This window comes from Biomphalaria glabrata, chromosome 15, assembly GCF_947242115.1.
Source record: "Biomphalaria glabrata chromosome 15, xgBioGlab47.1, whole genome shotgun sequence".
In the NCBI taxonomy this organism is placed as follows: Eukaryota; Metazoa; Mollusca; class Gastropoda; family Planorbidae; genus Biomphalaria; species Biomphalaria glabrata.
This window is the reverse complement of record NC_074725.1, coordinates 16,756,093-16,768,670: the sequence shown is the minus strand read 5'-3', so window position 1 is coordinate 16,768,670 and position 12,578 is coordinate 16,756,093. Positions and strand designations below refer to the sequence as shown.

Sequence of the window (12,578 nt, the reverse complement as noted above, 5' to 3'; positions counted from 1 at the left end):
TTGCAAAGGATTTGTGATGTGGTGTGTTGGCTGATTGGCAAAAACAGCTTGGCTACCTGTCAAGGGGCTTCAGCTTGAAACCCCACTCAAGCTGAGTTTTGTTTGCTGAGCACCTAAAAGTAGAATGGAAAAAGAGATTGGACCATTGTGCACTTATTATGCTATGAACATGAAAGGGGTGCTATTTAAAAGCAATACAAAAAATGTTGGCCATAGGTTGCTAATAAAATATAGTTTTAGGGTGAAAATTTAAAAAAAAAATCAATAGAACTATTATTATAGAAATGCACAGGGCTGTACACTTTTAGTTTTGTTGAAATGTTTTATATTAGTATGGACTAAAAGGCCAAGAAATAGTATTATTATTTTATTTACTGTTCTCTGTACTCACATAGTTTTAATGTCTGATTAACTTAAGCTCACTATTAATATTATTTTGAATTGACTAGCTTTGAACAGCTGTGTATCAACTATGCCATTGAAAGTCTTCAGCAATTTTTTGTCACTCATGTTTTCAAACTTGAGCAAGCTGAGTACAACAATGAAGGCATCAACTGGAAAAATATTGAATTTGTAGACAACCAGGGAGTGCTGGATCTGATTGCTGACAAGCCCATGAATATTCTGGCATTGATGGATGAAGAAAGCAAATTTCCAAAAGTAAGTGACTGAAATATACTTTTAGAACACTGATTACAGATAAGCTGAAATATCAGACACTTTGCTTTTAAATGTAATTAAAAACCATTTAAACCAAATAGAAATCTGAAGTGTTATTTAATAACATATATGGGAAGTATTTAAAACATTCTTTTTTTTTTTTTTTTTTTAAACCCTGTACATCACAGTGGGCAGTAAGATTTATCCAGAATTATCTGATGCATTTTTTATATTTACAAGTTTTTTTCTTCCATCTTGTCCTCCAGCTAATCATAAGTCTAGGTTTGGATGTTAAGTTTTTTTTATTTAAAAACAACTCATGGATTCTGTTTTTGTATTTGAATAAAATGATGCAATACTGTTTATAGTACTCTACAATCAAAGGTTATACAGTCACTTCGATTTTGAATCCTCAAATCATATGAAATTTGTAAAACTAAATACTTTGGAAAAAAAAAAACTCTTTGAAAATCCTAAAGTAAATCTTTTTCTCTCTAAATTAATAAAAGACATATCTTCCTAATTCACTTAATTGAACTTCTGGAGATCTATGGATACTGTGTCATCGTATGGATTTATTTGATCCAAGAAAGAACATTTTTCATGATTCCTGATAGCTTTTCTATTTTTATGACAGAGTTGTATGAAATCTTCCTTGTGCTTATGGCAATGAAAAATGCTGTTTGGAAAAATAAATAAAATCTATTTAGCCTCCACTCTGCATCACAATCAAATTGGTGTACAGTGTATCTAATTAAAAAAAAAAAGAAAACCCAAATAAAGTATGTATTTTTAGGGTAGTTAAATACATTATTTTTGGGCTAGTTTCACTCAGTATATATGGCTCCTTCTGTCTCTGAAGACAATGGATGCACCCAGATGAGTTACTGGTTTTGGTTATGTCTTGAGATGGGGCAAAATCTGGAGTGACTGATCAAGCCAATTCTGGAGCGGCAGATATTGACACAGTTTGTGCATGTATATATATACTCAGCATATATGTATATATATTAAGAAAAACAGGTAAACTAAAATAGACTATGTATATATTTAGTCTATTTTAGTTTACCTGTTTTTCTTAATTATACTTTACTTTCAGAACACAAAACATATGGCTTTGAAAGTAAAAAAAATAAAATTACAAAACAAAGGAAACCATTGTACTCCTAAACTAAGAAGTTTGTGTCATATTTTTTACTTTTGTAGGGGACAGATGAAAGTATGTTGAACAAGCTTCACTTTTATCATTCCAACAACCAGTACTACCTGAAGCCTAAAGCAGCTGTTACACAGACCTTTGGACTGAAACATTTTGCTGGCTTAGTTGTTTATGATCCTGATGGTAAATGATTCACTTCTATTTTATTTTGCAGTAATTAAATGTGTTATAAATTATAGTTTGGTCCGGAAATCTTGAATTCTATCTTCAGAGATGTGGTACTGATTCACCAAGAAATAGATTCTGGGTTTTAAATTGGGATGTTACTGAGGATCTAAGATTATTCCTTGCATAGTCAGCTCGGGCTCTTGTCTTTTATGGAATTTATATAAGGTGGACATTTACAATAAAGTATCTGAGTTTCTCTACAACTATTTATTTAAAAAAAATTATTTTGCTGCTTTTATTATCAAATATTTTACATTAACATAAGCTTAATTATTTAAAACTAAATATAATAATTTGGTGAAAATCTTTTTTTAAAACATAGTTTATCATGAATTTTAAGGATAAATAGAAATAATAACTTCTGTTTAAACAATCTTAAGTTTTTTTAATGACTACAAAAGTGGGAAATTCCTAGTTGTGTGGTATGTGCTCTGGCTTTAGTCCCGAGGCTCTCAGCTTTGCATCCTCTGAGGGGTTTGGTCTTGGATGTAATAATCCTCAATTCAGAAGAAACATCTGAAACATTTACACAAAAAAAATATAGTTTAAAACTTAGGATTGAAAACAACAGTTAGGGATCGTTCATGTCAGTTTTGACTAATGTAGACTTTTCTGCTAATTTTTGTAGGTTTCTTAGAGAAAAACAGAGACACGTTTAGCTCTGATCTAGTACAGCTAATACAGACATCAAAGAGCAAGTTTCTCAAAACACTGTTTGCTTCTGACATCACAGTAAGTTGTTTTGATGATAGATTTATACTGAACTTGTTTTTCTTTTCTGTCATAAATATATGTCTAAATTTTTTTAATTTTGACATTTTTAAAGTTTCTCTACAGTCTGGAGTTGTCAAACTAAATATTTATTACTAGAATGTTAATATTAAAAAACCTACCAAATAATTTTTTGTTCTTTAAAATGGATGTCTTAATTATATTTTTGGCTCTATATGTTGAATTATTATTATTACTATTTTAAGATTTAAAAAACAAGTTTAAGCAAGAGCATTCAATAATGTTACTTAAAATATTTTAATAAGCCATAAGCACAGTAGACTAGTTTTTACACCTACATAAATCTATCATCTATGTTATATTTAGGAACATTTTTGATGAATAAGAGCTCTGTAAATTCAGTAAGAAGAACTTTAAAGAAAAATGTTTCTAAGAGCTAATTTCAGAACCATCACTTAAAGGGTTCCTATTTATTTTAAACCTCTTGCAAGGAAATAGTAATTGATAAACATATCCTCTGTAATCTATTGGTTAGAGTTTCTGACTTACTTATATAACAAATATAATTTCACTAGCAAAGTATTTTCATTCATATAATACTATTCTTCTTCTATTTCTTCATTCTTAATTTTCATTTGAGACATTTTGTAAGTTAGGTGAGAAATATATATGTAAAAAGACATCTATATGTCTGAGTTGTGTAAACCGCTTGGCTACCTATCAAATGGGCTCAAGTCTGAATCCCCCCATAAAGATTGGACCATAGTGCACTGAGCATGTTAAAGTATGAAGGATATGCAATACAAAAAAAAAATATACAAATCCATTGGCCATAGCTTACTAATAAAATATAGTTTTACTGGGAAAAAAATGAAATTAAATGTGTTATGTTTGAGTTTGAGATGATTTTTTTTTAAGGAAACAGATGCCAGAAAGAAAGCTGCTACTTTGGCTACACAGTTTAAAAAGTCTCTGGAGCAGTTGATGGCTACATTGAATGTCTGTCACCCTTACTTTGTCAGGTGCATCAAACCTAATGATGTCAAGAGACCACAGGTAGATATGACATTCATTGAATTAAATACTTGTGCTTGCAGTTTGGCTCTCTTTACATTTAGTTTTTGAGAAAAAAAAAAAAGAAATGGTTATCTGAAATTAATTCTTAAATTTGAAAGAATTACTACTCAATAGCAAAGTAAAAAAACTGTTTAAAAAAAAGCAATCATCAAGAGTTGTCAAGAATTTTGCTTTACCCTTTTAAAAAAAAGTTTTGTTCTTCTAACTAAAAATGTATAGGTTATGATTTATTCATTTTGTATTCCAGAAAATATCTGTCTAGTTTTAGTAGTAAGTTATTATTTTTTACTTGTTTTATGCGCATAAACCTTTTACTTTTAATTACTTCTTCAGATTAATATTAACAAAGAGATTGTAAGAATTTACTAGATGACTAAAATACTAAAACCATGATCAGCATGAAAGAAATATATTAAGCTAGTCTAGAAGTTTATCATCTGTTTCCATACAACATTAATGAGTTATTTCTTTATAAATATTGCAATAACATAACATAGCATAGTACTTTACGATACATAATACAGAGTAAAATTAGATTAAACGTATGACAAAATTAATGTTGTTGACACTCTTATCTCTGATTAAATTTCTAATATTAAGAATGACAAGATTAATATAAACTTAACATTATTCAATAACATACATTTTTTATTTAGAATATCTATTATTTGTGCAAGTAAGAAGAAGATATTTCCATTTCAGGTATTTGACAGAGCTCTATGTTGTAAACAGCTGAGATACCTGGGCATGATGGAGACTATACGGATTCGAAGAGCTGGTTACCCTATAAGGCATCGCTACAATGAGTTTGTCACTAGATATAGGATGCTGGTCAAAGGCCTGGCCCCTGCTTCAATGGGGGACAGTAAAACTATGGCTGGAAAAATTTGCTCAGCGCTTCTTAACAATGCAGATTTCAGACTTGGCAAAACAAAACTTTTCTTAAAGGTAATTAAACTTCTGTTACTTGATAAGATGATTGTCTTCATCTCTTGCAGATCATCCTTTAAATCAGTGGGCCACATCAAACCTTAGATGCTGTGCTCTCCTTCCCCTTGAAAATCCACAATGATGCTGTAAAAATTTTGCAGTGTTGGGGCCTCAGACACTATTTGGGAAATGTGTGTGTCCCCCCATCTGAGAAAGGTTGTTCACCACTGCTTTAAATACCTACATTTTGAAACAGTTATCTCAATCAAATTATACTTCAACTTGAAAAAACATTAACTATAGAACAGCTGATATGAATTGAATTCTTTCATATGGATCATGTCTCTATTGTTAAGACAATATCAATGATTTTATGAATTATTGTAAAACTTCACAATAGTGAATACAACATGATATAATTTGCAATTGTTTTGATCTTAGGTGGCACAAGACTCCTATCTTGAACAATTAAGAGAGAATATTTTGTCAGAAAAAATGTCTATAATTCAGCTTGCATCAAAAACTTGGCTGTGCAGAAAACGGTATTTAAAGGTCTGTATAATTACATTAATGAATGTTAATATATTATCAACATAAGGAAATGTGAAGAACACATAAAAGGCACATCATGGAAATGTGAAAAACACATAACAGGCACATCATGGAAATTTGATGAATGATGTTTCCATTTATTTTGTTTTTGTATTACTTTATTATAAGATTTGATATATTTTGGAGGTATATATTACTTAAAAGACATTTCTTGTATATTGTGTCAATTTTTAAAATACTTTCCCCTCTTTACTTCATAAATATCTAAACAAAATAGTTTAACAAGTGTGACCCTAAGCTATCTATTTAGTGGTTTAATTTAATTATCTAATTATTTAAAAGAGTTATTTGTTAATTATTGCTATTTTACTGGCAAAAGCTATAAAAAAGCATTTAATATATTGGGTTGAATTTTATAAATTTGCTGAAAACTCTTGTCTGAAATGTGTGTTTGCAAGATTTCAAGTTTTCTTCCATGTATCTGAAGGCTGAAATATCCTTTTTTTTTCCATTTATTGGTCTTGAAACTATGTTGCCTTTTTTTTCTAAAAAGGACTAATCTTAATATTTTTACATTATAAATGCTTATTTTAAACAAGAAAATGTGTTTTTTTCCATGAAGAGCACACTAGTTGTTTTTTTTTAATAGTTGAAAAGGGGTGGGGGTGAGTTACAAAAAAATAATCCACAGCTGTGTGCAAAAGTGATAGAGAATTGTATAAATAGAACCGTCACAGAACCATCAGTAACATTATCAAAAACATCTTACACTTATTTCTTTTAATAGTTTTAGTTTAACATAACTATAATGTAGACTTGTACAGTGATTTAAACTAGGGGTATACTAAGAGAACATTGTTTTGTATCTGTCTTCTAGATGAAACAAGGCTTCACTCGTTTGCAGGCTGTTTACAGGTCTAAAATATTATCTACCAGGTACAGAAAAATTTTTCAGTGGATTATAAACTTGCAAGTAAGTTAAAATTCAATATAATTGCTTCATTGTTGAAGCAATATTTTAGTTTATTAAATTCATTTTCTTCTATCTTATCTTATAGAATATATATGTTAGGCTACTTAAAAAAAGAAGATGAGTACCTCTTCTACTAGGTGTAGCTGAGAGATGGGGCTATGGGATGAAGCATTAGTCATTCGTGTAGTGTTGATTTCACCCCCCTCCCCCTTTAACACTTCTTTCTTTTACACCCTTACATAGCTCTATATCTTAAAATTGTGATAGTACCCATTTTCAGAGCATGTTTATCAGTTTCTATGACTGACGGTTAACAAGGGTGTCATGTGGCCAGCACAACCTCCAACCACTTTACTTTTCCCACCTGATGTCAGGTACTCATTAGAGTAAACAAATTTGTTTGAAACAAGTAGACTAAAGTCTTTGTGGTTATTTCTCCATCAAATATATTAAATTGTGCAGAAAAAAAGTTTTTGTGACTCACACAAAATGAAATGTGCACAAAATGAAATGTGCACTGAAAATCTTTCTCTGTGTGTTCATTTAACACAAGAAAACTTCTCAAGGTAAAACATGAAATAAGTCCATGACTTCAGTTATTAAGTTTTAATGCTGAATGGGCTACAACCAAGTCTTTGTCACTAATTGATGTTGTTATTGTAAAGAATTTTCTATCATCTTGTGATTGAGAATAAACTATTCATGATATCAAGATTTATATTTTTTTCGTAGAGTTTTTGCAGAGGATATCTTCTACGTAAAACTCTTAAAAGAAAAGAGTTCTGCAGTCTTCAGACACAAGAACTGGTGAGATGGTATTATCTTTTTTTCACAAAAACTAGCAATTTAATTAATTCATTAATATGCTAATGAACATTTAATAAATGGAAAATTTAATTTATTTTTCAGTATCAGCAGAGGTCAGTTGACTTGACCGACTCTAGTGGTGGTCAGACACATGACAGTCCTAATGTTGTGGAACACAAGGTCAGTTAAACTTTACAGTTTTTTGTTTTTTATTATTTCAGATTCTTGTAATTTTAAACTCTGAAACTTTATGATTTCAACCATTTTGACTTGTTTAATTTAGACATCAGCCCAAGAGATATCTAAAGAAGATTTGAAAACATCAAACTCATTTGCAGGATTTGCTGCCAAATATTTTCAAGACAATGCCACTAGCTCTTTCACCACTAAAGCTTTAAGAAAGTCTTTGTTGCAATTAGATGATGTAGTGGATCAAATAGTAAGTTATATTCCAGACTGAAACATCATTCTGTCACAAGAATTATATCTTTAAGTTATATTCCAGACTGAAACATCATTCTTTCACAAGAATTATATCTTTTCATATTTTTTGGGGGGACATACATGAAGAATTTAAAAAAAACATATTTTAAGGTAAAGTGCAGTATCTCAAATGGCTTTGTAGTCCTAGCCGTGATCTACATACTTTGCCACATCCAGTGCAGTCATAACTGTCATCTGCTGGTGGTCGGCTTAGACTTTTTTTCTGTTGTCTACGTCTGTTCACAGAAGTAGATTTCCTTTTGGTCTCAAATATGTATTCTGCAGCCTTTAGAAAAATCTCCATCTATTTTGTTCAGAAACCACCTGCTTCCAGGTGCTCTCCTCTATGTTAGATAAAGCAAGCTGATGTCTAAGCTGGTCTTTAAGGTGTTTTTTTGGGGGGCTCTATTATGCTTGATCACCTTGCAGTTCAACAAAAAAAGATTGCCTTTGGCATATGGTCATCCCCCATATGGAATATGTGTCCTGCATAGCTGTTGAACTATAAGCAGTCCCTCTACACTGTCCATACAGCATTGGCAAGAATATCTTTGGTAAAAGCATTCAAGAAATCTTAGTTGCTTTCTGTGATAAAACCTATGTCTCATCCACGTAGATGGGTTGAGAATCCCACTGCTTGGTAAACAATTATTTTTGTTAGCAGGTGGAGCAAGTTATTCTGCTTCACTTTTGCATGGAGGCATCAAAGTGCTACTTACCTAAGTAAGACAGTTATCAACTTCTGTTGAAAGTGATGTACCATTGGCCACCTTGCTTCCCAGATATGTAAAAGGGTTAACCATGTTAAGGGGGTGTCCATTCATGGTGATCTTTGGATCGGAGTAGATTTTATTGGGTGACTTCTGAAACATGACTTCTGTTTTTCCCAAGTTTTATTGTTAAACCAGAAGTGGCAGCAAGCGCAAATTTGTTAACAGCTAGCTGGAGCTCATGTTCAGTGTGAGCATAAAGAAGTTCTGTGATAACCATCTCTTTTGTTTTAGTATGGGGCAGTAGGCACCAAAGGTTCGACATATTGCCATGTGAGCAGAACCTGAGGTAAATGTCTTCATGCAGTCACTGCCTCATTTGACTCAGTATGGCACCTAAGAAGGTAGCAAACAGAGATGGAGCAAATACACAACCCTGCTTTAACCCATTTTCTTTGGGGATATGATTAGATTGTTCACCGTTGTGTTTTATTTCAGCTTGACTAAATTAGATCAAATCAATAATGAATGGTAATCACTATTTTTTACCCCGATATATCTTTTATGTGATGCATTTTTTTAAAGTATATTGATAAAAGAGACATCATCTTATAAAGTTTGATTATTTGAAAGGCATCTCTTGCTGTGTGGACAGTCATCTTACAGTTCATGCTGAACAGACAAGAAAGTGAGGATGAGGAAGATAAAAAGGTTTGTTGTTGTTTTTGATCAACTAATTAAAAAAAAAATTCTAGCAATTAGATTTGTCTTGGATTTACCCAAAAAAAAAAAAAAAATCCAAATTTCAACTCTTTTTTACAGTTGTGTTTAGTATGTGTGTTATAAAATTATGAAAATTTAAAGAACTTTTATATAATCATCATAAAATATTTATTTTATAAATTTTGGTCTAGGTCACCTTTTAGAGACCATTAAAGAAATTCATCAAGTTAAAAGTTTGCGCATTTATTCATTGCCAATGACAACACATAAATGAATCCAAAAAATTAACCAATTAGTTAATCAGTCAATCAATTAGTCTTAATTAATTAATTTAGTTTTATATGAAAAATGTACTGAGCTATATGACAGTGATTGATCAGTGCTCTCTCCCCAAAACAAACAACCATGACCAATGACAATAATCACTCATATATTTCACACAATAAAAGTGGATTTAAAAAAAAAATGTTTACATTTAACTTTTGATACCTGTTTAAGCATTATCAATAAGTAGTCTTTCATTGTTTAGAACTACAGATGTGTTATGTCCAGACTTCATACTACACTTGAGAAAAAGCTCAACTATCAGGATCTAGAAAAGGTAACTTAACTCATTACAAATTTTGCATTTTTTGAGAAAAATAAAAACTCTTACATTACTCTGTGGTTAATATAAATATTTTTATACATGTTCTGATTTCGAGCCCTAAATTTTATAGATACTTATAATAATAAGAATAATTATAGCTTTTATATAGTGCTACTTTCATGCTTATAGCATGCTTAGAGTGCTATGGTCCAATCTCATTTGTGGACCAGTGGGGGAGAGGGGGTATCTGGGTGAAGGTTTTACCGTGCTGCTTTTAGGCGCTCAGTAAACACAACTCTGCTCAAGTCAGGTGTCAAACCTTGAGCCCCCTTCATAAGTAGCCAAGCCAAGTTCAAGCATACTTAGCCTCTTGACCATGCTTCCCACTTGACTTAAATGACAGTTCTGTTCACTATCTTTTAATTTTGATGTTAATTCACGTTAACTACATTTTTACTAGTTTACATTGTGCTCTTAAATATACTGTTAAACAACAGCAAGGCTTTGTTTATAACAGATTGTTTCAGACACTACAAATGAAGAGCAGGCTGGCTCATCCACATCAGTTGCAGAAGACCTCTCTGTTCTCATGACCCTTTCTAAACTGAACTGTTTTCTAGCAGATCCTCCACTGTCTGACCTGGAGAGAGTGCACTTTGTTGTGGGCCTTGGCATTTTGAGGCCACACTTAAGGTAAGTCATGGGCATGAACAGTGAATAAATTTGAATTGAATAGACCTCCAGAAATGACTGAACATTACTGTGTAGAAAGTAGTGAAAGTACCAGTGTTCAAAATGTTTTTTGAAGTTGGCTACAATGAGAAAGGATGCACTTAGAGTTTGAGTTTTTGGCACATCGGCACAATTTAGGCCATATCGATGCACTTAGAAAAAAGTAAATGTGCAATAGAAGTGAATTAGATATATTGGATGTGGCCATTGATCAGAATACTTTACAGCCAATTTGCTCTGAGAGTGTACAATGTCAGGTTATTGAAGGAAGGAAATTTAACATTCAATTTGAATTGGAAGGAGTCAAACTCTGCCAATACGGTAGCAGTAAGGATAAGATAAGGCCTATATTGCCCTTCTTTTTTTAATTGATAGAAATGGATCTTTTTGATAATGTCTAGCCCAAAGGGGTCCATTTTTTATTCTTAATGAGGTCATTTGGTGGCACTAACAGCCTAATTTTTATTAACATGTCAAGTGCCATTTAGAGTTGACTTTAGCTGGGAGCTTCTTAAAAGATCCAGTACAAATCTAAACTTACTTCCTGTGTTACTTTTTTTTTTTAAGAGATGAAATCTACTGCCAACTGTGTAAGCAGTTAACAAACAACGACAATAATGATGCTGTATCAAGAGGATGGACCCTGTTAAGTCTTTGTGCTATAAGCTTTCCACCCTCACAGAAGGTAATAGTGCTCTTTACTCTTTTGTTTTAGATTAATACTCATAGGTTCTCAAATTGTTCACTTTTGACATAGACAAGTGATAGTCTAAACAGTTGTGATACATTTCTTTCTTTTGTCAGTTGTTCCCTTACTTGTCTAACTTTGTCAGTGATAGTCAAATGGTCCAAGCTTCATCTTGTGAATCATTTTTACAAAAAATGTCTGGATTATTGCCAAGAAAACAGCCTCCATGCTGGATGGAATATCAGGTAAAACAAAAATCTTCTTTTCTTTGAGTTATAAACAAACAAACACAAAAAATATTATTATGAAATTATATTCTTTATATATTCTATATTACTTTAATTTGATTACCCAAAAAAACCCCAAAATATTAAGAAAATCATTTAAAAAACAAAGCTTATATAAAGGGAAGAACTGCTAAAATCAGGGCCATATATCTTAAGACTGCAGGAATAATTTCCCTTTTTCTATTTAAAACAAAATTAATTAATTACCACTAATTGATTAATTATTTGGTTAATTTTGTTCATTGATTCATGTATTGTCATTGATTATGAATAATTATACAAAATTTTAACTTGAACTGAGACTAGGAAGTTGGAGAAAAAAACAAGTATAAGACATAATAAGGGAAATACCGTTACATATATACTGCACTTCTCTCAAAAAGTAGCAATATTTAATACCAAACAAAATAATTAATTACCAATAATTAATTAACTAATTGTTAATTTTTTTTTATTGATTCTTGTTTTGTCAGGTACCATTAACAATTGTGTAAAGTTTCATATGTGTGTGTGAAAAATAACATGTACAAACTTTTTACCACACAGACAGGCAGGCAGAGTTAGGTTGTTACAAGCTTTGTAATATCACAGCACAAGAACATAAAAATTAGATTTTTGTGCTTAGAAATTAATCAGCTTGGGTGAACTAGTAGCATTGTTTTTTCCACTCAGCCTTTTTTTACTTCATTTACCTGTTAATATTATTTTTAATGCTGTAATCATGGGAAAGATAGTAGTGGTTTCATTTCTGATTGATAATTATCAGCATTATATAACAATCAACTGCTCCTAACTTTTACATGTATATTGATATAAATAAGTAATCTTAGAGTGATATAATGATTTTATTTATATAGTCTGAATCACAATAATGGAAAAATTAGCTTTAAAGGGAAGCTACACAGGAACAGATGCAATTGATAATTTTATATTGAAATAAGGAACATTAATGTATTGTTAATTCTTTTAATAAAAAAAAGTGCTTTATTTGATAAAGCTATTGGCTATGTTTTAAGAATATTATATTATATACAGTTTTTTATTAACTTACTCAGTCTGTCTGATAATTGTGCAAAACAAAAACAAGTAATAGAAATATCTCCAATAGCACAAATTTATTATCATTAGGCTAGATATATTAAAAATATTCATCGATTCAAAATAATTGGTGGTATTTCACTAAATATAAGCTTTGGTTTTTTTTAAAAGTATTTCTTTTATATTTTACTTGTTATTTTGTACTCTGAG

At 31.1% G+C, this 12,578-nt stretch overlaps 1 protein-coding gene across 2 annotated transcripts in view; it reads left to right on the top strand.

Annotated features, from left to right (window-relative positions):
- Window positions 1–12,578, top strand: part of LOC106055745 (myosin-VIIa-like) — a 48,207-nt gene that overhangs the window by 16,694 nt on the left and 18,935 nt on the right. For both annotated transcript variants that reach the window (XM_056012487.1, XM_013212167.2), the window contains exons 9-23: window positions 450–660; window positions 1,867–2,002; window positions 2,676–2,779; window positions 3,698–3,835; window positions 4,559–4,804; window positions 5,228–5,338; window positions 6,216–6,311; window positions 7,044–7,118; window positions 7,221–7,298; window positions 7,402–7,557; window positions 8,945–9,022; window positions 9,564–9,635; window positions 10,141–10,316; window positions 10,923–11,040; window positions 11,160–11,288. In XM_056012487.1, the coding sequence (XP_055868462.1) occupies window positions 450–660; window positions 1,867–2,002; window positions 2,676–2,779; window positions 3,698–3,835; window positions 4,559–4,804; window positions 5,228–5,338; window positions 6,216–6,311; window positions 7,044–7,118; window positions 7,221–7,298; window positions 7,402–7,557; window positions 8,945–9,022; window positions 9,564–9,635; window positions 10,141–10,316; window positions 10,923–11,040; window positions 11,160–11,288 (1,924 nt within the window). The remainder of the gene's footprint in view (window positions 1–449; window positions 661–1,866; window positions 2,003–2,675; window positions 2,780–3,697; window positions 3,836–4,558; window positions 4,805–5,227; window positions 5,339–6,215; window positions 6,312–7,043; window positions 7,119–7,220; window positions 7,299–7,401; window positions 7,558–8,944; window positions 9,023–9,563; window positions 9,636–10,140; window positions 10,317–10,922; window positions 11,041–11,159; window positions 11,289–12,578) is intronic.